The 25,246-nt window shown below is 37.4% G+C and overlaps 1 protein-coding gene across 1 annotated transcript in view; it reads left to right on the top strand.

Moving 5' to 3' along the window:
• Positions 1–25,246, top strand: part of WDR70 (WD repeat domain 70) — a 263,224-nt gene that overhangs the window by 23,314 nt on the left and 214,664 nt on the right. Inside the window, exons 6-7 of the mRNA XM_006156313.3 lie at positions 15,947–16,006; positions 20,618–20,751. Of these exons, the coding sequence (XP_006156375.1) occupies positions 15,947–16,006; positions 20,618–20,751 (194 nt within the window). The remainder of the gene's footprint in view (positions 1–15,946; positions 16,007–20,617; positions 20,752–25,246) is intronic.

Raw genomic sequence — 25,246 nt, 5'->3', positions numbered from 1 at the left:
TAAATTAAGTTACAAAAAAAAGTTAAAAAAAAACTATTTAATGACTGCAGTAAGATATACAACCCCAGCTAGGAGCTACTTTATATGATGCCTAAAGTTAGACTTGTGTTCAAGGAAATGTATATATCAGATGCGTTTGCTATGAAACATTTAGATTAATTAAGGTAATTTAATAAAATGTGGGGGGAAAACAGTATAGAAAGTAAACATAGATACCAGGACAGTGTGGGAGGAGAGTGGGAGATGGCAGAGAGTAAAAGATAGGGAAACAAGGATGGGGTAAAAAAGCAAAACATACAGGAAACAAGAAATGGAAAATTGTTTGTTGACAATAACATGTTTGTTGATGTGCTTCACTGAGATAATATACAGTGTACTCTGGATGGAAAATCTCATTTTGTATGCTGTAATGATGTACAGTGAATGAATGTAAATAAATAAATAAATAACAAAATTAAGTAAGTAAAAAAAAAATTAAATAATTTAAAATAAAAGAAAAAAAAACTTTCTAAAGCAACCGACTGTGGATGTTGTGAATAGTTATTGATTGCTGCTAAAGACAGTGGAAAACCATGGAAGGTTTTTGATGAAAAATGACCTAGGAAGAATAATATTGTCATGGCAAGCAATGTGAGGAAAAGTGGAGCAGGTGGAAGTAAGGGAAGGACTTGCCAGTTAACACAGACAGTGTATACACTTCTATATGTGACCAAGTTTGAGATAAGTCACATCATCATAGAAGTTATGGTTTATATCATCTCTCTCAGTTTACAATGGAAAAAGCTGAGGTTCTGTGCAATTAGATGACTTACAGAAAGTTACAAGTGAAGGGCTGGCCCTGTTGTCCAGTGAAGTGCTGTGTGTAAAGAGGTGGATCCCTTATGGCTAACTGCAGTTTGGAGACCAGGGCCTAGAGAAAAACAGAACAAATGTGCACAGGGTACATCTGCATGTGTGCCACAGATCTTGACAGGATGGAGAAATGGAGGTAAAAGGATTGTGGTGTAGCTACGCCATTAGGGAGTGCTTTCTCTTTCTCTCTGTGTGTCTCTTTCTCACTGGCCATTCACAAAAAAAAAAAGGCAGCATTAGCAGCTGCAGCCACAGCAAGGTATGGGTATAATTAATCTCAGAGTCTTATCTAGATTCCAGGACTTTGGACTTATAAATTAAGAATAAGAGCTGAAATACAGAATTATAGTCTTATGAATTTATAAGGCATATATGTTCATGGCAGCTTTCGAAAATTAAGCGTATCATTTGGTACAGATTTTGCTGGCCGTTTACCTGCCTTTGTGGTATGACATATAAACATAAAAGAAGTCATTTTTGTGTTTATTGATGATGTCATGCATTTAAGAATTATTTAATTAATTAAAATTTGACTAGAGAGGGACAGAGTGAGAGAAAGAGAGAAAAAAATGAGAAAGCAAGCTGCCAGATCCAGGACTCAAACTGTGGTTGGCCATGAGGGAGTCAAGTGCCCTTAACCACCATGCCGCCTGTCAGCCCCATGTCATACAATTTTTGAAAGGTAATATATTTATCCTAAAATGTATAATTCATTTTTAAAAATTAAAACAATTTTTTTTTAGTGTTTCAGCCTTATACAAGTTAAGTTGTGTAAGTTACTTTTTTTTTTTTTGAAGAGGTTTTTGCTATAGGGCGTGTGCGTTCGCCAGAAAGACTGAGAGAGACAGAGAGAGAGAAAGCGAGAAATCACCCCCCAGGGGAATGGCCACACCTCACCCCATTCTCCTCCATTCTCCTCTCGGGATCTTGGGCATGCACGCACACGCGCCTGGCGCGAGTTTAAGCCACCGGGTCTGGGACTCAAACTGTGTTTGACTACATGGGAGTCCAACGACATAGCCATTACGCTAACTGCTGGTCCCAGTTGTGTAAGTTACTTAACAGTATATTCTTAAGACATGTTACGGGGAACTATGCTCTAAGATTGCAGCTTGCAATAGGGCAAATGGTTTTTAGGTAATTTAGAGATAGGTGGCTTGGGAATACTACTAATTGGAGGATTGGAACCAGTTGTGAGAACTACCTAGGAAATTGTCTTTCCTTCCTACAATATTTTAGATATATAACCTCTTTTTTAGAGGAAGGTTTTTAATATTTGATAAATGATTTGTTTTGAAACTTTATTATTAGAGCACTTAGAAGTATTTGGAATTAAAATTACGCATCTTTAAAAGTTTTTTGTTTATGTGAATAAATATAACAAAAATTATGAATTGTGCTAAATATGTCACATAAAATTTACCATTTTAACCATTTTTAGGTGTACTCTTAAGTATTAAGTATATTTATATTGCACAATTAGTCTCCAGAAATCTTCCATCTTGCAAAATTGAAACTCTGGGGCCCAGCAGGTAGCATGTAGCATGGTGGTTGAGACACTGGACTCCCACATAGCCCACCATGGCTCTAATCCTGGACTCAGTGGCTTGAAAAATCACACTGAGCATGTGTGTGTGCATGCCCCAAGTCCCAGGAGAATGGAAAAGAGGGATTACGGTATGACCATTTCCCCTGGGGGATTATTTCTCACTTTCCCTCTGGCTGGCTTTCTGTCTCTGGCAAGTGCACATACCCTATGGCAAAAAAACCTTATAAAACAAACAAACAACCCCCCCCAACTAAAACTCTGTACCCATTAACTCCCTTTTGCACCCCCTTCCTCAGCCCCTATCAGCCACTATTTAACTTTTTGTCTCTATGAATTTAGGTACTCTAGATTCTGCATGTAAGTGGAACCAAACAATATATATATATTTTTTTGTGGCTGACTTATATAACTCAGCATAATGTCCTCAGGGTCTATCCATGTTGCAGTATGGGTCAGAACTTCTTTTCTTTTTAAGGCTGAATAATGTTGGATCGTATGTATATATTACATTTTGTTGTTAAATTCACCCATTGATGGACTCTTGATTTTCTTTTAGTTTTTGTTTATTATGACTAATGCTGCTGTGAAAATGGGTGTTCAAATAACTCTTCAAGACCTGGTCTCAATTCTTTTGGATGTGTACCCAGAAGTAAACTTGATGGGTATTATAATAATTCTATTTTTTTTTTTAAGAGGATTTTTGCTATAGGGTGTGGGCACTCATTGGAGAGACAGAGAAAGACAGACAGAAAGGAAGAAATCACTCCCCGCAAGTGGATGGCTACGCTGCAATCCCTCTCCTCCATTTTTCTCTCTGGATCTTGGGCATGCATGCATATGCACCCAGCATGAGTTTATGTCATAAGGTTTGAGACTCGAACCATGGTTGACTACTTGGGAGTCCAGTGATATAACCATTATGCCATCTACTGGTTAACTTTTTATACAGTGTAAATAAGGGTCTACTTTATTCTCTTGTATGTGAATTTCCTGTTTTCTTAATGCCATGTATTGAAAAGATTATACTTTCCTTATTGAATATTCTTAGGCTTCTTTGTCAAAATCATTTGTGTGTGTGTGTGTGTGTGTGTTGCCAGTATTATTTGTTTGAGCGAATATAGAAACTGCATCTGTTCACATACCTTTATTCTCTCCATTTTCATCATTCTTTCCAAAATTGTCTTTTTTTTTTTCTTTCTTCTTTAGAGGTTTTTGCTATAGGGCGTGTGCGCTCGCCAGAAAGATAGAGAGAGACAAAGAGATAGAAAATGAGAAATCACCCCCTGGGGGGGGCTGGCCATTCTGCAATCCCTTCTACTCTGTTCTCCTCTTGGGATCTTGGGCACGTACGCACAGGCGCCCAGCATGAGTTTAAGCCACGGGGTCCGGGACGCGAACTGCGGTCGACTACATGGGAGTCCAGCGACATAGCCATTACACTAACTGCTGGTCCCCCAAAATTATCTTAAATATTTCTTCTGCATATAGTTAGACCCACGTCAGAGTTTCACAATTTATGCTTCAACTGTCAAACAATTTTTATTAAAGAATTATTTATTTAATTTTATTTGTTCATTCATTTTAATTTGACCAGAGAGACAGAGAGAGAGAGAAAGCAAGACACCAGGTCTGCTACTCGAACCATGGTTGGCCATGTGGGAGTGTCCAGTGTTTTAACCACCACGCCACCTACTGGTCCCATCAAACATAATTTTGAAAATTCAAGTAGAGGAGGAAATCCTATTGTATTTACTGACATTATTGCTTATTGTGTTCTTTCCTCCTTTCTGATGTTTTCAGGTTGCTTCTTTTATTTTATTTTATTTTATTTTTTTTGAGAGGTTTTTGCTATAGGGCGCGTGCGCTCGCCAGACAGACAGAGAGAGACATAGAGACAGAAAGCGAGAAATCACCCCCCAGAGGGGATGGTCACGCTGCAATCCCTTTTCCTCCATTCTCCTCTTGGGATCTTGGGCACGCACGCACATGCGCCCGGCGTGAGTTTTAAGCCACCGGGTCCGGGACACGAACCGCAGTCGACTACATGGGAGTCCAGCAACATAGCCATTACGCTAACTGCTGGTTCTCTCAGGTTGCTTCTTTTATCTTTTTCTTTTTGTTCAGAAAACATCTTTTAACTATTCTTTTTGAGTAAGTCTGCTGTGATAGGTTCTCTTACTCTTTTGTCATCTGAAAGTTTCTTGATTTTTTTTTCTTGAAGGGTATTTTCACTGTTTTAAGAACTGATTCTATAAAGAATTGATGTTCTTTTCTTTTTGTACTCCAAATATCCTGTACTACTTCCTTCTGGTCTCTGTGCTTTCTTGTGAATAATTTACTGTCTTTTAAATTACTATTTCTTATTGATAATGATAATTTTTTTCTGCTTCTATTAAGATTTTGTTCTTTGAGAAGTTTAGCTATGGTGTGTCATGGTTTGAATTTCTTTGTTTATCCTTTTTGGGTTTTTACTAAGCCTCTTGAATCTGTCAGATTAGTTTTCTTGACATGTTTGGGAAATTTTTAGCATTGTTTCTTGGAGTGCTTTTTTCAGCCATGCACCTTTTATTCTCTTCTTCAGAGGCTTGATGACAGGAGAGCTAGATCTTTTGTCATAGCCTCACAGATTTCTGACTCTTTGATTATTGGTTCATTCATTTTTTTCCCCCGGTGGGTTGAGGCTGTTTTCCTTCTGTTGTTGAGATTGGTAATTTCAGTTTTTCTGACTACTAGTTTACTGATTCTCTGTCCTCTCCATTTTGCTGCTTAGCCTACCATTGAGCTTTATGTTTCTGTGACTGTATTTTTCAAGTATGAATTTTCCATTTGACCCTCTTTTTATATATTCTGTTTCTTTGCTGAGACTTTCTCATTATTCTTTTCACTAACATATATTTGTAATTGCTCACTGAAGTGTTTTTATCATGGCTGCTTTAAAATCATTGTCAGATAATTCGAACATCTCTCTCTTCTCAGTATTAGTGTCTGTAGCTTTTTTTTTTTTTTCTTTTTTTCAATTTGCTATCGACACGTGCTAGCTGGAGGCAGAGTGAGAACAAGAGCAAGAGTGATAGAAAGAAAGAAAAAGTGAGAAAACACCGCCTTCAAGGGGAAATGGTCATGCCAGTTTTGGGCACACATACATGTGCTTCCAGCATGTTTTTCAAGCTACTGGGTGAGACTTGACTTTAACTGTGCAGTTGGCATGTGGGATCCAGCACCTTAACTACAATGCCACCAGCTGATCCTAATCAAGGCGAAATCTTCTTGGATCTTCGTATGATGTGTAATTTTTATTTGAAACCTGAACATATTTGTAGTACATTTCAATACTCTGGATCTTATGTTCTGGTATGGGTAGAAATGGGGCCCTAAGTTCTTGCTGGCAGTCAAATGTACAACTCTGGGGAAAAGCTGTATCTCTGAAGCATCTTTTAAGGACTATGTTTTGAGGAAAGTTTCCTGAGATCTAGGTATTGGGATTGTAACCTGCAGAAGGCGGAGCATACTTTGGTGTTTGGGCCCATTCTTCCTTCAAGTGCTCTTACTCCTGAGTGCCTGTACTCTAGTCATACATTGAATGATTTTATAATTTATTGGTCAAATCAGGCCACTTTTGAGAGAGACAGGACTATTACGACTGGTTGGCAGATATGGTCACCCTCACCATAGGAGAGCATGTCCACATTTCCTGCACTTCTGGCTGAACCGTGCCCTTCTCCCCTTGTACGTGTTCCCTCTCACCTGCACTCTTGGTGAACTCTTTCTCTCATGTAAATGCTCAGCTCAGGTTTAGCTCCTTTAATTATAGTGTGACTTGAATACAGGAGGTGGGATTTATTACTCCTGTATCAAACAGTTTTCATGTTGAATATGTGCTCAATAATTGCTGAGTAGAATGTGAAAATGGATGTAGTCATGTGTACATACAGGATTGCATGAGGATTAATGCAAAAAACATTTTGTACAGGACCTGAGATATAGTAGGTACTTGATCAGTGATAGTAACTTTTACTACTAATTGTTAGTGAGTTGGTCAATATTATAGTTATCTACTAGTGTATAAAATAACAGACATTTCTTGTTGTTATCACTCAAGGTTTCTGGGAGTTAACTAGGTTCAGTTTTTATGACGACAGAAAGCTGGAGTCTTGGTGATCTTCGAGATATGTACCAGTGCTGACGCTTTTGTGGGTTTTCTGCAACTCACAGTCAAAACTAATTCTATCAGGTTTTCTTCTTTCTTTTTAAACTTTAAAAATAATTTATACTGAGGTATAATGCACAGTAATTATACGCAATCTTTTTTTAAGTTTAATTTTATTCATGATAAAGAGTACATGCACATGAGAGAGTGAGAGAGAAAATTCTTGACTGTTTCCACTATACTGGGCTCTTGTTTCCCCAACCCCCGCCTCCTCCCCCACAACTTGTCAGGATTTTTGACACATGTGCATGTGCCTGGCATGTTTTGGGCCAGTCAGACTGGGGGATCTAAACCCACCGTTGGTCATGTCTTTCAGCATTGTAGTTTAGTACACTACTAATTGCACTGAGACTTGGCAATTTTTTTTTTACATGTATATTTATTTCTTTCATGAGGATGCGTGAGAGAGACAGAGATATAGCATCCCTAACAGGGTTTTGCTGTGATCTGCCCCCAGCTTCAGCCAGTTTTAGATCATGGGCCTGCACATGCCTGGCGTACTCAAGGAGGTCTCCAGACCTAAACTAGACCACAGTGTGTTGTTGTTATTGCTGCACTACCCTCTGGCCCTCTGTGCAACCATTTTTAAATGTATAGGTTATAAAGTTTTTTTTTTTTTTTTGGAGAGGTTTTTGCTATAGGGCGCGTGCGCTCACCAGACAAACAGAGAGACAGAGACAGAAAGCAAGAAATCACCCCCCAGCGGGGATGGCCATGCCACAGTCCCTTCTCCTCCATTCTCCTCTCGGGATCTTGGGCACACATGCACACGTGCCCGGCGTGAGTTTAAGCCACAGGGTCCGGGAACCGTGATCGACTACGTGGGAGTCCAGCGACATAGCCATTATGCTAACTGCTGGTCCCTAGGTTATAAAGTTTTGATAGATGCATGTAGCTGAGTCATTGTAACCACCATAAGACTTAGAGGGCTGGTCCTATGGCCTAGTGGTTAAGAGAGCCCACTGTCACATGGCTGACTTTGTGGCTTGAATCCTGGCTCTGGCAGCTTGAAAAACGCCCAGTGCATGTGTCTGTATGCCCCAAATCCAGACAGGGTGGATAAATGGAGGAAAAGAGATTGTGGCATGACCATGCCATATTGGGGTATACTTTCTCCCTCTTCTTGTGTCTTATTCTCTCTGTATCTGGTAAGCTGATGTACCCTCTGGCAAATTTTAAAAAGGAAAAATATTTAGAGCATTTCTAAAAATAGTTCTTTGCTTTCAAGCCACCTTGCCATCAATCCACCTTTTCTTTCACTGAATCCCTTAGCCCCAGGCCAACATTATAGATTAAGAGTGTCCCTTCTAGAATTTCATATAAATGGAACCTACCATTGGGTTTGACCTATTTTTGAGACTTGTTCATGTTGTTTCTTGTGTTAGTAAATTCATTTTTATTACTGAGTAGTCTATAGTCTATTTATGAAGCTGTCCTGACATATTTCTGTTCACCTTTTTTTTTTTTTTTTAGGTTTTTGCCATAGGGCACCAGTGCTTGCTGGAGAAAGTGAGAAATCCTCCCTACTCCAACCTCCTAGCCTCCACCCCCACCCAGGGGATGGCCACACTGTAATCTGTTCTCCTCCGTTCTCCTCTTGGGATCTTGGGCATACGTACTCTCAGATCCAGTGCCTTAACCACCACACCTGCTGGTCTTCTATTCACATTTTGGTAGACAAATGTATTATTCTATTTTTTTGGATATTATGAATGAAGAAAGCTGCTGTGGACACTCCTGTATAGTCTTTTTGTCGATACGTTTTTATTTCTCGTAGGTTGATTTCTAGAAGTAAAATTTCTGGATTGTACACTAAATAAATGTAAGTTTAAATTTATTAGTAACCAATAAACTTTTTCTTAATGATTTAGGTTATATTTATCAGTACAGGACCACAGGCAACCATAATTAATCTGTCCTAGTATAACTATGGAGATCTGATAAGACTGATTTAACATTAGTTAATTTATTCATTCACTCACTAATAGTACATTCACGTAACAAGTATTTACTGTTTACTTACATATCACATACCAGATATTACAGTTAAAGATAAAGACCAATAACAAAGACTCATTCTGTGGACCACGTTTTATACTCTCACCAGCAATATATATGAATTTAGGGGTCGACCTGTAGCATGATGGTTAAGGTACTGGACTACCACATGGCCAACTGTGGTTCAAGTTCTGGACCTGGTAGCTTTCTCACTTTCCCTCTCTCTCTCTCTGGTCAAACCAAAAAATAATAAATAAATGAAAATGAATAATGAAAATTTAATAAGTAAATTTAGCCATTCTAATAAGCGTGTAGTCCTGTCTTAGTGTAGTTTTAATTTACATTTCCCTCATCTTAAAGTCCAGAAAGTGTCAAGATTCATGTTATTCTCTAGTAGATATCCTCTACATTCACCAGCAGAACGTCTATTCATTTTTCTGAAGACATCTCATAAAGGTCTTTTCTAAGCACTCCCTGTATCCTCAGGCAGAATGGAATTGAGCACTGAATCCTGTATATCTGTCTGTCATAGCTTCTGAAACATTTTCATTGGCCTGTTTGTTTACCATCTGTTTTACTTTACTGGGCTGACAGTTCCTTGTGAACAGTCTTTATAATTGGTGTTTCATCTTTGACTGCTGTACCTGGTATGTAGCGTGAAGGAAAAAGTAAATGTTAAGTAAATGTATGATTACTGAGTGAATGAATAAATGTTAAGTTAGTCTTGTTGAATCTCCGTAGTTACTCTAGAAAATACTAATTCTGGTTATCCTCTCTGCTAACTATAACCTAAGTGATTTCTGGGAGGAAATAACACTCATTTGCAAGCTCCTTTTTGGCAATACTTAGTCTCTCAGTTTCCAGCAACTTTGTGGCAAACCTTTATTACTGGGTAGACTTTTTAAAAGAGTTCATTTAGTTTATTCATGGCAGCACATGTACACACAGAGAGGGAGGGAGAGACAGAGACAGAGAGAGAAAGAAACACCTTCAACAAGATCTTTCATTCCACAGTCTCCTTTCTCTAGCTTCCCAGCTCCCCAGGAGCTTGGGAACACACCCATTGTGTTTTCAAACCAACCCAGGGATCCAAATCTGCAGTTGGCCATGCAACTTCTAGCATTGCATTTCAATTTACTACCAATGATATCACCACTTGGGACCCCTTTGTAGACTCTATTATGGTTTATGGTAGCATGCACATGCAGCTTTTTTTAAACATGTGCCTTTATCCCATAAATCCCAATTGTTTATTTTTAAATAACTATTTTATTTAACTTTATTTATTATTATTATTTTCCAGTTTGATCAGACAGAGAGAGAGGAAAAAAATATATATATAAAAACAGAGTGAAAGTGAGAAAGCAAGCCACCCAGTCCAGGACTCAAACCGCCATTGGCCATGTGGGAGTCCAGCGTCTTTAACTGCCATGCCATCTGCTGGCCCCAATCCCAGTTGTTTTTGATTGCAGATCTTTTCAAAGCACTGTTAAAGATGTTTGTCTGGTATAATTACTCATATTATTCCATGTGTATTTGTTATCATTGTTGTTTTTGGAGACAGACCAAAGAGCCTGGGAAATAATCCTTTGGTTAGTATTTAAAACCAATTCAAAAGAAAAAGTGCTGTTTTTTCCTCTTCCATTAAGACTGTAGCTCTTGTTATAGGTTCTGGTAATAAATTACTCCATTGAAGTCATGTAGTTTATGATGTCCTTTGGCAGGAAAATCTTGAAAATACTGTTACAGCAAATTTCACACTAAGCTATATTTCAAAAAGTCATTAGTAAAAGTTTTGGAAAAAGAACAGTCACCATCAAGTGACATGCTACCAAAAGATGGATTGCTACTATTTTAGATGCCTTAGTTGTACCAATTATATGCTTTTTATGTGTTATACCCTACATGGTTTCCAGTAAAACTTTGATTTTAAATATAAATATTTATTTAAACATTTAATTCACTCCTAATGTAAATACTGAGTTCTGTGTTCTCGTAAGTTTTTTTTTTCTTTAAATGTTAGAAACTGTATATAGGCATATTCTGCATTGAATTCAGTGAAATAATTTTCATGTCTCCTTTTCGGTGACAGCATTTCTATTTTTCTGAATGATGATGAAGGAATTAGTTATGAAATGAGACACAGTATAATAGATTTCTCAACAAACGAAACAGTTCAACTGTTCTCCTTCTTACAAGAGTACCTAGCACTTACATAGGATTTTTATTGCTTGCAGATATTGTAAGCTGCAAAGGGAGCAGTGTCTTTGACAGTTTAACATAGGAGTAGTCCAGAATTTTTGTTGGAATATTGATATCTCTGAAATATGTATGTGCAGCACTGTCCACAATATAGCAAACTATACAGTAACATATTTGTCTTGAAATTAACTATAAACTCTTTTTTAAAAATTATTTCCTTGGGACCAGCAGTTAGCGTAATGGCTATGTTGCTGGACTCCCATGTAGTCGACCGCGGTTCAAGTCCTGGACCCAGCGGCTTAAACTCACGCCAGGTGCGTGTGCGTGTGTGCCCAAGATCCCGAGAGGAGAATGGAGGAAAAGGGATTGCGGCGTGGCCATCCCCCCTGGGGTGTGATTTCTCGCTTTCTATCTCTCTGTCTCTCTCTGTCTGTCTGGCGAGCGCACGTGTCCTGTAGCGAAAAACCTCTCCAAAAAAATTTTGTTTTTCCTTTGTTTTTATCATTATAGTTATTTTCAATTTGACCAGAGTAAGAGACAGAGAGAGAGAGAGAGAGAGAAAGTGAGAAAGCAAGCCACCAGGTCTGGGACTCAAACTGTGGTCAGCCATGTGAGAGTCCAGCACCCCTAACCACTACACCACCTGCTCACCTTAAACTATAAACTCTTCAGCTGTTTCTTTATTTTGGTTCAGTGTCTTCTTGGTTCCTAATTTCCTTCTTTACTAATCTGTGTTGGTAATGGGCTGCAGTAACTTCTCTTATGCAAACAGTCCAAAACAAAAATTGCAATTTTTTTAAATTATAGTTTTCAATCTGCTTTTAGTCTAAGATACAATAATTTTTAATACGATTATTTTATTTAACTTTATTTATTTATTTATTTTAATTTGACCAGAGAAGGACATACAGAGAGAGAGTGAAAGTGAAGAAACAAGCCACCAGGTCCAGGACTCGAACTATAGTTGGCCATGTGGGAGTCCAGTGCCCTTAACCATCATACCACCTGCCAGCCCCTATACAATACTTTTAATTTATTATTATTATTATTGCCTTTTAAGCAAAAGCAAAAGTATACTCTCGAGAGGTAGGAGCCGGCCTAAGTGGAGAGAGAAAGAGAGTAATCCAAGCGCCCCAGAAATTACTTTCCAATCTATTGTAACTTTTCAATCTATAGTAGGTTGATCATTGACTGAGTCTACTGATTGTTTTCATCCTATTGACTATCTCAAATGTGGGTAGGTCCAATGGTTTATCTCATTGGCTATATCAAGTGTGGAAATATTCAATTATCCTGTCTCTCATCAGGTTGACCTGATGTAATGACACGTGCTTTCTTTGTGGACATAACCATTAATCTAAAATTTGAGGCTAAATTAAAAACTATAATATTCATGTGATCAGCAAGGTGAACATTGGGCCAGTTATTAATTTCTATAATTTTTATGTGTGTTTGCTATATATCAGCTGTTTTGTGGACAGGGAATCCAGAGATGAGAGATAGATACATACTTTTTGAGAAGTTTATGTTTTGCAGTCTGGTTAGGTGGTGGTGGGAAGGAAGATAGATAGATAGAAAGATCACTTAACCAAGGGTTTGAAATGTTGAGAAATGCTTCCAGGAATAGGTCCTATCTGATTTAAGTCTTGAAGGATGAGTAGGAATTTGCCTGGTAAAGAAAGAGGAAGAGATCTCTGGAAAAAGACTAAAATAATATGACCAAAGATAGAGGTAGGCCTTGTAAAAAATAGTGTTTTTATTCCCTGAGCTATACCATGTTACAGACTGTATTAAGAGCTTTAAATCACTGACTTCAGAATAACCTATGGAGAAGGTGCTATTTTCCAAGTTCACAAAGGAAGAAATCTAGAGAAACACTTTTCTGAGGTCATGACTAAGCTAATAAGTAGTAGAGCTAGACTTAAGAATCCCGGCTTTTCAGGTTACCAGCAGGTGGCCTGGTGGTTAAGCTGCTGAGCACTCCTACGTGGCTGACCAATATTCGAGTCCCAGACCTAGTGGCTTGCTTTCTCACTTTCCTTCTCTCTCTCTCTGTATGTGTCTTTCTCTGGTCAAATTAAAATAAATGGATGAATAAGTAACATTAAATAAATAATTAAAAAAAAGAATCCTGGCATTTCAGTCTTGTCTAGGCTGTTTCTTTCCAGGAAAGAACACTTCCAACATGGAGGAGAAAAGTAGTTTCCATCCTGTTGAAGGTCAGGTGTGTAGGTTAAATTTTGAAAATCAGTCTAGGGGCATTTATAGTTTATTCATATGTAAAGAGAGAGTCACTGAGGGCTTCTTATATGTCAAGAACTGTGCTAGATATTAGGAATAAACTGAGAAATGTCTAAATGGTAGAGGTAGAGAATGAAAGAAAATAGAGATGCTAAATGAAACTATAGTTTGAGAAAGTTTGACCTTACAGGAAAAGATAGTAATTTGGCAATAAGTGAGGGGAAAATAGTTTTTTTTTTTTTTTTTTTTTTATATAAGAAGAACTTTATATGTTGAAGGGAAGGAATCATTGCAGGAAAAAGATTGATAGATTGATGATAAAAAAGGAAAGAACTGTTTGATCCCAAATGTTTAAGTAAATTGCAAGATGATCCATGAATTTGTAGTGGGAACAGAATTTTAGTGTGATTATCCTCCTCTTGGGTAATGGAGGTTTTTTTTTTTTTTTTTTTTCTGATAGATTTTCACTCTAGGGCGCGTGCGCTCGCCAGACAGACAGAGACAGAGAGACAGAAAGCGAGAAATCACCCTCCAGGGGGGGTGGTCACGCCGCAATCCCTTCTCCTCCATTCTCCTCTCGGGATCTTGGGCACGCACACACACGCGCCCGGCGTGAGTTTTAAGCCACCGGGTCCGGGACGCGAACCGCGGTCAACTACGTGGGAGTCCAGCGACATAGCCATTACACTAACTGCTGGTTCCCATGGAGGTTTTTTTTAAGAATTATTTTATTTAATTTTCTTTCTTTCTTTTTCTTCTTCTCATTATTATTTCCCAGTTTGATCAGAGGGAGAGAGAGGGAAAGTGATAAGGCAAGCCACTTGGTCTGGGACTTGAACTGTGGTCATCCATATGGGAGTCCAGCGCCTTTAACTACCACACCACTTGCCAGTCCCAGATAACGGAGATTTGAATAAACGTGAAAGCCTCTTAGTCAGATGATATCTGTGACCTCTTATGTCTGATTTATGCATTGCTCTTCACCGCATCTCAATTTTCTGCCCACACCTCATCCATAATAACATTTGTTATATTGAATGAGAGTCACTGATGTCTCCTCCTTTGTCCATGTGGTTCTTGGGAGAGGGGATAAGTACAGGCTTTATCTAATGCTAATCAGTATCTGGTGTGATCTCACTTCAATAAATGCTTGCTTATTGCATCAGTGAATCAGTGAATGACCTTGTTTATTTGTAACATTTCTGAACAACTTTTTTTTTTTCAATGTTTAGGGTTTTATAGATACCCTGTGAAGATTTTATTGTCTACTGTAAATTAAGTACACATTACTTTAAGGCATGCCTATGGGCATATAAAAAGAGGAAAGTCTATCATTATTATTATTTGGCCTATTTATTTATTCCATGAGTGAGAGAGAAAAAAAGAGAGACAGAAATACCACAGTCTTTACAAGGTCTACGTGCTTCAGTCCACCCTCCCATTTCATGCAGCCTAGATTATGGGCACATACTCTGCCTGTGTGCCTCGCATACTCTGGTAGGTCTCTGGACATGAACGTGGAACCATCCTATGTGAGTCAGTCTCGCAAAGCATTGCATTTTACTGCTGTGCTACTTCTGACTCGCTATAGTGACTATTTTAAATATGGGTTACAGTATGTCTAAAAGTGATTTTTGATATTTAAGTGGTAAGGGTGTTCTAAATTATAATTTTCTTCATTTTATGATTATCTGCTCTTTGTGAGCTTCTGTTGGCATATTAAGACTATAAATGAATAAGATACAACTAAGTTTTAATGTAAGTTATGGTTCTATTTTTATTTACTATGAGGGGAATTGTCTTACAAAGTATTTGCCGGCCCCATAGCCTAGTGGTTAAGGGAACTAGGTTCCACATGGCTGACTATGGCTCAAATCTCAACCCTGGCAGATTGGAAAACACATTGGGTGTGTATGCATGCCTGTCCAAAATTCTGACAGGTTGGAAAAATGGAGGAGAGGGGTCTGTAGCGTGGCCACACCCATTGTGGGGTACTTTCTTTCTCTCCCTCTCTCACTTTTTCTGTCTTTCTGACACATGCACAAGCCTTGTCACAATTACAAAAAAAAGGGGGAAAATATTTGTTTAACACTTATCAACAATCAGAATTAATCAGAGCATTTAAAAATGAACCAGCAGGAGGAGTGTTGGTTAAGGCACTGGATTCCCACATGGCTGACCTCAGTTTAAGTCTTGGACCTGTTAACTTCAAACTCAGGCCTGGTGCAGTGGCTTGAAAACTGTGCTGGATACATGTGTGTGTGTGTGCATACCCAAAGTCCTGAGAAGAGAATGGTGGAGAAGGGATTGCAGCATGGCCATCCTCTCGGCGGATGATTTCTTACTTTCCCTCTATCTATCTCTGTCTCTCTAGAGAGCACATGTATTCGATGGCAAAAACCTTAAAAAAATGACAGTTACAAGTTGTAATGATTGTTTTTTCTGTCTGATAGATTCTCTTTGATTTTTTAATATGAAATTTTAAAAAATTTGTGTAAAATATTCTATGATTTGTTCACCTTAAACATCAAAGTATTGGATCAGCTGGTGGGCAGGATCTCACATGGCTGACTGCCTGGTTTGAGTCCTGGACCCAGATGGTTGAGGGTCACACTGGATGCTGTGTGTGCATGCCCACGAAAATCTAAAGAAGGGTAGGAAGAGAAGGGATTGCAGTGTGCCCATGCCTCCAGAGGGGTGCTTTCTCATCTCTCCCTCCCCCCACTCCATTTGTGTCTCTCTGACAAGTGCATGTGCCCCATGGAAAGAAATGCTGATCCCAACAGCAATTTTTAAAAGCTGTTATTTCCTGTGATTGCGTTATGTAGCCCCAACCCTACCCGCAGTATATTAATGTATCATTTTACTCATGTTCTTATGGAATTTTCGTATTTCAGAATCCTGTCCAAAAGATTCCTGACTCACATGAGATAACACTGAAGCATGGCACAAAAACAGTAAGTTAAAAAAATTTGGTTCTTTTATCTCAATAGCAAGGCTCTCATGGAGAAGGGAGCTAATGAGATACATTTGTATTAAGACTAATTATACAGCTAACTGATGTCATAAAAGCAATGCATATTAAAAAAATAGAAAGTTACTTTCATGTTCAGTCAGAATAGCCATTGCTCTTCATTTAAAATAGGAGCATTTACTGTCATTGTTATTGTTGGCTTTAAAACCCTCTTCTTTCTTGATTTAGGAACATTGTTAGTGGAAGAAAGAAATGAAGCTCTATTACAATTTTGTTTTTTATGGTGTGGGAAAGTTTCTCATTTCCCTTACTTTATTTCTGTATCATGAGAAGGCATGCATTTGTTCATTTTTCAGATGAGTGTTGAGATAAGAAATGAACTTTAAGGAATCATTGAATTACTGTGAGATTATATTGCATAGGTCTATTTATTTTCAGATTATAGTTTCATTCATTATATTTATTAAAGAATAATATATATTTGAGATGTAAGTGAAATCATTGTGTCTTATTGCAGAACCATTAAAAAGTGGTAGTTGAGTGAACTAAAATGCATATGAAATAAAGGTATATAATTATCTTAACTTTTCAGTGAAACTACCTTTTCTAGGTATCCAGCAAGCAAAGAAGCAAGAATATACATCCCACAATGAGAGGGAAAACATCAACAGAGATAGACCCAGAAATGACACATATTAGAATTAGTAGATACAGATGTAAAGCTGTCATTCTTCTCACAAAATTTTTATTTTCCATAAAAATATTTGTTTAATAAGCAAATGTTTTCATAAAAAGATTTGTTGTTATTTTATTTCAAAGCTTTTTAAAATTGCCTGAGTGTGTACACTTGCCAGAGAAAGAGAGAAAGCACCCTAATGGAGTATGGTCACACTGTAATCCTTTTTCCATTTCTCCATCTTGTTGGGATTTTGGGGCATGGACTTCCATATACACGGCATACTTTTGGAGTCACCAGGGATGGGATTCACACTGCTCAGTCAGCTATGAGGAATTTGGCTCCCCTAACCACAGGCCGTGGGGCTGACCCTAAACTCTTAGTATTTAAAAGGAAGCTTTGTTATCATTTAGTTTAGATGCATTTACGGCTGGGTTTACATGGTTTCATATAATTTGGATTTAATTTTTTTTCTCTAATCAATTGAATTGCCTTATTATAGACTAATTTCTAAAATGCACTACAAGAAAAAGAGAGATAAAAATATCTTTTTTAAAAGTTTTGCCATAAGGTGTGTGTGCTCACCCAAGGGAGACATTGAGTGGGAAAGTAAGAAATCACCCACCAAAAGGTTTATTGACTCTGACATTTATTGTATTAGTACATTGTTTCAAGTTGCTGATAATGCTTCACTCACATGATTTCAATTTCTCCTAACTGAGGGAGTAGTTAAGAACAAATAAAATTACTTCTATTTATTGAGAGCTGGAGGAGTCTATAGATTTATCCAAGCAACAGAGGTAGCCAGACCACCAAACAAAAAATTATGTCCCTGAATGGGCCCTGACCCTTCTTTAAAAAAAAAAAAAGTTTTTTAAAATTAATTAATATACATTTATTCACCAAGCATAGTCACAGCATGCAAGATGTGATTTCCCATCCAGAATATACTGCATAATGGCTTAATTATACATGTTATCATCAATAATTTCCCATTTCTAGTTTCATTGATATATATGTGTGTATATATATATATATATTTTTTTTTTTTTCCCCCAATTTCTCACTGTCTACCATTTGCCACCCTCCTCCCACACTATCTCTGGTGTCTACAGTTGTTTTCCATTCTGTTTTCCCTCCTCATTTTATTGATTCACAGAATTTCTTAAATAATCTAACTGCTTTCAGTAGCAAGTTCAGCTGATATATATACATACCTGTGAATACATGTCTGACTTTAGGTGTGAAACTCTGAGTAGAATGAATATATTATAAGCTAGCACCCAGCTGATGCTATATAGCTTACTATGGTCATTAAGTAGGTATTTTTTAGTATATTTTTTCATTCAAGAAAAGGAGTTTTAGCTTTAATAAATCAAAGAAATGCTAAGAAACTTTGCTTCAAACTTAAAGCCAGGAAACAGGTTAGGATTCTGTTCAAATAGTAGGTACATGAACCTCTCAGCAGCTCAAGTCAGGACAAAAATCCTAAAAACTGGAAAACAAAGCCTAGAAGAAAATTAGCAATGTTTTAGCCTACAGTCATAAAATTCTATTTCACCAGTTCAGTCTCATGTACTTAGTCTATCTTCTCTTGTGGTCTGATCTTCCTGATTAAATTCTGGCATATAGTATTCAACTCCAGACTTGCCCCTATGATTAAGTTGGCCATCTTCTTAGTTTTTAAACTCTTATTTCTGTGTGTTTGTATTTAATTTTCCTGGTATAGCACACCATTCAGAACTTCTTGGAGAGCTGGTCTGGTGTTGGTAAATTCTTTCAGGTTTTGTTTAACTGAGAATGATCTTGTCTTTTCTTCCCATATGATGGATAATCTTGCCGGATACAATATTCTTGGTTGAAATTGTTTTTCCCTTAACACTTTGAATATATTTTCCCATTCTTTCCTCGATCGCATTGTTTCCAGTGAGAGGTCCACTGTTAGCTTGATGGGATATCCTTCATAGGTAACTTGCCATTTTTCTCTTGCCAATCTTAGTATCTTGTCTTTGTCTATGGTTTTGGTCAATCTGGCTATAATGTGTCTTGGAGAAAATCTTCTTAGGTTGATTCTATTTGGGGTCCTTTGTATTTCTTGGGACTGGATCTTTGAGTGCTTCTCCAGGTTTGAAAAGTTTTCTTGTAGGATTTTATGGAATAGATTATCAATGCCCTTATGAGTCTCTTTGCCTTCTGGGGTACCAATTGTCAGGATGTTTGGACGTTTGATGGTATCTAGTATTTCTCATGTATTATTTTCATTTTTGGGGGCAATTTTCTCAGTCTTCGTGATGGATTTTTCTAGGCCAGCCATTCTGTCTTCTACATCTGAGATTCTATTTTCTGTATGATCTAGTCTGCTTTTAATATTTTCAAGGGAAGTTTTGACTTCAGGTATTATAGCCTTTATCTCTAACAGGCCCATTTGATTCTTTTTTATAGCATGCATTTTCTCTTTCTGATCTTGTGTAAGAATTTCCTTACCTCCTGGAACTCATCAGCTCCTTTCTCCTGCCTCTCCTGCAGTACATTGTCTCTCTCTTCCACCTCTGTTAGCTTCGTCACTATGAACGTTCTCAATTCTTTATCTGACATTTCCGTGAGTTTCATTGTACTGTCTGAGGGTGAAGAGGAGTTATTCTTTTCCCTTGGTGAAGGGGTATTTTCTTGCTTTCCCATATTTCTTGTGACCCTGCAATAATTTCTGGTCATCTGATGGATGGTGCATTTCTTCCTAATAGTTGAAGTTCAATCTGAGTGTTTAGAGGCATACAGAAGGAGGGGATCTGCAATCTGTCTTCCGTTTCATTTTTCACTTTTGTGCATCAGATTCAGTGGGAATTGAGGAATATTCTGACCCTAATCATATTCAGATGTTTGAATCCTATTCACTTGGACCTGTCTAGACACTCAGTACATGGAGGCCACTAGAAATGATTCTAGAGGGAGAAGTCTCAGCAGAAAATCTTCATTTTTAGTTAATGAAAGCAATATTTCACAGCTCAAGTTTCAGTAGCCATCTCAGGATGGACCTCCTTGGCATGATTTCCAAGCCATGAGATCCAGGACTTGAACTACAGTTGACCATATAGGAATCTAGCACCTAAACCATTATGCCACCTGCTGGCACTCCTCCTAATTGATTATCTTTTTAAAAATAATTATTTCTTTTTAATTTTATTTATTCATTCATGTATTTTAATTTGACCAGAAAGAGACACAGAGAGAAAGAGAAAGTGAGAAAGCAAGCCACCAGGTCCAGGACTTGAAACGTGATTGGTCATGTGGGAGCACCTTAACCACCATGCTACTTGCTGGTCTCCTCCAATTGATTATCTTAACATAAAGATCAGAGATGAAAATGTCTGTGCCTTTCTCAAGTTAGGACAAGAGACTTATTTTTATATGACCTGACATTTCATATAGTAAATATTGAAATAAAAAGCTTAAAATATTTCTTGGTAGTCAGAAAAGTTCAGACCATCACCCATAATAGTTACATATCAATTTTTAGTCTTTTATGTAAATTTAAAAATTAAATCCAGGGACTGGATCTTTGAGTGCTTCTTTAGGTTTGGAAAGTTTTCTTGCAAGCTCGCTCTCTCTCTCTCTCTTACTCGGTTCCTCTCTGGTCAAATGAAAGAAAAATAAAGAGAGAAAGAAAAAAACTTAAATAATTCTTAAAAAAAAAAAAAAAGGAAAATGCTGTTTCTACCTTTCAGAAGTAGCAATTGACCACACAGGTGGGTGCTAGGGTGGGTAGGACTACAAAAAAAAAAAAAAATGTAACAACAATTTGTTGATTTGTTTGATGTTTCTAATGCCTTTAGGATGGGTTGAGTGGAATTATGAGTGGGAATGGAGGGTATAAAAGATATAACTTGTTTTTCTCCAATTAATTATTATTTTTTTAAATAGGTGTCTGCTTTGGGTCTGGATCCCTCAGGTGCCCGTTTGGTGACTGGAGGATATGACTATGATGTTAAGTTTTGGGATTTTGCTGGAATGGATGCTTCTTTTAAGGCATTTAGATCCCTTCAGCCCTGTGAGTGGTATGTATTAAGCAGCTTTTATTTATTTATTTATTTTTATTTTTTTATTTTTTTGGTTTTTTTTGAGAGATTTTCACTGTAGGGCGCGTGCGCTCGCCAGACAGACAGAGAAAGACATAGAGACAGAAAGTGAGAAATCACGCCCCCAGGGGGAAGGGTCACGCCGCAATCCCTTCTCCTCCATTCTCCTCTCGGGATCTTGGGCACGCACGCACACGCGCCCGGCGTGAGTTTTAAGCCACCGGGTCCGGGACACAAACCACGGTCGACTACGTGGGAGTCCAGCGACATAGCCATTACGCTAACTGCTGGTTCCCCCAAGCAGCTTTTATATAAAGACAGTGCTGTTGTCATTTGAATTCTGTCTATAATGATTTGTACCAAAATAGAGTAAGTTCACATTACTATACTTACTCAAACAAAAGTAAGATGAACCTTCTGTTTCTTTCCTTTAGTTTCATTAACCTATGTTTTAAAGGGATTATTTGTCTTTGTAAATAAAGATTTATTTATTTAATTTTATTTGTTATTGTTATTTATCTTTTAATTTGACCAGCAGAAGACAGAGTGAGAGAAAGTGAGAAAGCAAGCTACCAAGTCAGGGACTTGAACCATGGTCGGCCATGTGGGAGTCCAGTGCCTTAATTACCATACCACCTGCCATCCCCTGTCTTTTGTTGTTGTTGTTTTTAAATCTTTATTTATAAATTACTACTTTGCCTTATTTATTTTAAAACACTCCAGATAATACTGTGTAAAAGTATATATTTGTTTATGACATATGTTAAACTTGTACCTAGGTCTTGATCCATGCTGCACTGTCCAGGTATGGTCAGCTACCATTATATCAAGAAGGGTCTTCTCATGTTGCTACCATAATCTGCCCTCTTATCTATATTTTCTACCATATTTGATCTTATAGCATACTGCTTTCTTATGGTATCATTTAACTTGTTTCATTATCTCCTTTCCAGTATTTCTCATAGAAGTTCAAAGGCTTGTTCATAATTCATATAATATCATATCAGATGTCACAAACTGTCTTTTTAGTTGTTTTATTGTTAGTGACTAGCAATTCATATAGACCCTTGGATTAACTTGGAGACATCACATTCCTCCTTTATAAAGTTAGTATCTTATACATGGGCCCAGCTACTGTGGTGTAGTGGTAATTTGGTGGCTATGCAGGGCTGGAAATCATGCAGCCAGCTGTGGACACTAGTATCTAGGATCCTGAGATGCTGAAGGGCTGGGAAAAGGGGATTGCAGCCTAAGAAGACCCTTTTGAGATTGCTTCTCTTTTTATTTCATGTGCGTGTGAACATGTACTCTTATCATGACAAAGATTTTATTCCCGAGATAGGCAATAACTATGTGGGGAGACACTTTGGTACTATATAAATCTCTAGGAACTCATTATCCTTTCACTTAAGAAGTTTAGCATCCATTGATGATTCTTACCTGAATTGGTGATTTCATTGAGGGTTACAAATTGGTGATTTTGTAATTCTGTTATTTCATCTACATTTATTTGCTGTCATTCTTCTAAAAGAAGACCTTTTCCTCATTAGCTGATGTTTTGTTACCTTGAAATGCAGCTCGTACTAAAGAAGCAAGATAAATGCTTGGTTATTATCCTTTAATTTCAGTTTATGGATTGTTGGTGATAAAAGAATTCTTACTGGTGGTGATTGGTTTTTTATTAAAGTTATTTATTTAATTTTATTAATAATAATAATTATCATTATTATATTTTCTATAGGTCACATGTGCTCACCAGAGAAAGAGAGAGAAAGAGAGAGAGAAACCAAGCCGCTAGGTTTGGGACTCAAATCACTGTCAGCCATGTGTGAGTCCGGTGCCTTAACCACCATGCCACCTGCTGGCTTTTTTTTTTTTTTAGATAGGGGGCTTATTCTTTCTTGAGTATCAGTATTTATGATTTCATAATTTTTCTGTGTTTCTGTCAGTGTCACTCATTCTTTTTGATGTTTAAATTGTCCTAGATTTAGCCAATGGGAGTTCTTGATTGCAGTTGAAGTTTGGCATACTCTCATTAATCTTGAAAATGTTACTTAGTTTCATGGTATAGGTTTCTTGGTACATTCCTTTTCAAATCCTAGAATCAGTACTTCCCAGAGGAGCCCTACTTTTTTTTTTTTTTTTTTAATGGAAACAGGAGAGACTTAATCTGGATACAAGACATGTTCATTGGTATTGGAGTATCATTGCTTTTTGATCTTTTCAATAGAAAATAGAAAATATAGAGACACACCACATGTGTGGTATTTAAACCTTAGTAATACCCCTTATCCATACAGATGTGTTGTGATACTCCCAGTGGATGCCTGAATCTGTGGATAGTACTGAAACCTATATACATTATGTATTTTCCTGTAAATGAATACCTAGTGTTTCATTTATAAATTAGGCACAGCAGGAGGTTAATGATAATAACTAATAATAGCATTGAACAATTATAAAAAATATGTTATCAACACTATTCTTGTGCTTTGTAGCCATTATTAAGTAAAAAATAAGGTTACTTGAACACAAGCACTGTGATGCCATAACAGTCTGTCTGATAACCCAGATGGCTACTAAGTGACTGCATAGGGGTGGCATATACAGTGTGGAGATGTTAAACAAAGAGATGGTTCACATCCGAAGTGGACAGAGCTGGAATCTGAGATTTCATCACAATACTCAGAATAGTGTGTAATTTAAATTGTTGGGTTGTTTATTTCTGAAATTTTCTATTTAATATTTTTAGACTTCAGTTGACCGTGGGTAACTGAAACCATGAAAGTTAAAACTGCAGATTTGGAGGAACTATCATGTTCTTTTTCTTTCATGTTTGGTCTTAAAAAAAAAAAAAGAAAAAACTATGGCCAGAAGGCCAACTCTAGTCTATGGGCTGTTTTTGTATAGCACTTGAGCCAAGAGTAGTTTTTATCATTTTAAAAAGTTGTTTAGGAAAAAAAGAATTAAAAAATGCCCCCAAATAATAAAGAATATGTGATGGTCTACAAAACTTAAAATGTTTATCTGACCCTTCAGAAAAAGTTTGCTGATCCCTACCCTAGATGTTTTCCCAACTTATTATTTTACTCTTTATTTACTCTTAACTGAATAGACTTTTCTTACATCTCCTTTCTTTCTTTCTTTCTTTCTTTCTGTTTTTTTTTTTTTTGCAGTAGGGCACATGTGCTTGCCAGTGAGAGACAGTGAAAGAGAGAGACAGAAAGTGAGAAAACAACCTCCAGAGGGGATGGCCATGCTATAATCCCTTCTCCTCCATTCTCCTCTCAGGATTTTAGGCACACACACACATGCAGCCAACATAATTCTCAACCGCCGGGTTGGTACTGAAACCACAGAGACAGCCACATGGGATCCAAACATTTCATCCTTCACTTCACCCACTGGCTCACATCTCCTTACGTTCTTAAACTTACTAGCTTTTAACTAGTGGAATGAACCTGTGGTCTGAGAAAGTTTTGAGGGAGCTGGGTCCGAGAATAATGGTCTCTTTGTGTGATGAATGGTATGTTTTCAGGAAAGCTATTCTGTTAGATTTTGGACTACATTGTTGGTACATCTTTGTTTTATCAACCTATGTATTATTTCTTGAATGTCTTTTTTTAGCTCCCAGCTGCTTAAATACTTGTGGTAATTGTTGCTATAAGCTGCCTTGCTGCTTTGAGTATGTGCTGCTGAAGGAATTTACAGTTTCTGAGATGTTTTCATTTGAGGCTGTTGCATCCTTTCTGGGAAGTGCTCATCTTTTTTTTTTTTTTTTTTTTTTAGATTTTTGCTATAGGGCATGTGCACTCACCAGAGAAACAGAGAGTTTGAAAGTGAGACATCACCCCCTCTGGAGGATGGCCATGCCGCAATCCCTTTTCCTCCATTCTCTTCTTGGGATTTTGGGCATGCACCCACAAGTGCATGATGTGAGTTTAAGGCACCAGGTCTGTCACTCAAACCGTGGTCAACTATGTGGGAGTCCAGTGATGTAACCATTATGCCTTCAGCTGGTCCCCTGGAAAGTGTTTTTCTAACAACTGGTCTTTCATGGAAATTTCTGCATAGCTTCTATTTTTCTATAGTTTTGACATTTTTTCCCCTAATTTTTACCTTTTTATAGATTATTCCTTTTGGTATTTGGAATAGAAAACTATAATATACTCCGTAAACAGCTATTTTTCCTTAGAAGTTTTTTACTTTTTTTTTTCTTTTAAGTATTTAAAGACCCCTTATTTTATTCTCTTTGTACCCTCTATGGTACCACCCTTATATTGACGAAATATGGTTTACATTTTTTGAATGACCTTTCATAAGTCCTTAATTTCTAAAGTCTTACATTTATACTCTTCTTCCTAACTTTAAAGAACTTTATAATTCTCATTGTCTTTCTATCTGACTCTGACTCTGTTTCTTGTTATTTCTCAACATGAATGCTTCATTGCAGTCTCTTCAGTGTTCACTACCC

The sequence above is a fragment of the Tupaia chinensis genome, unplaced genomic scaffold, assembly GCF_000334495.1.
Source record: "Tupaia chinensis unplaced genomic scaffold, TupChi_1.0 Scaffold000489_1, whole genome shotgun sequence".
In the NCBI taxonomy this organism is placed as follows: Eukaryota; Metazoa; Chordata; class Mammalia; order Scandentia; family Tupaiidae; genus Tupaia; species Tupaia belangeri.
This window is presented reverse-complemented; position numbering and strand designations above follow the sequence as displayed.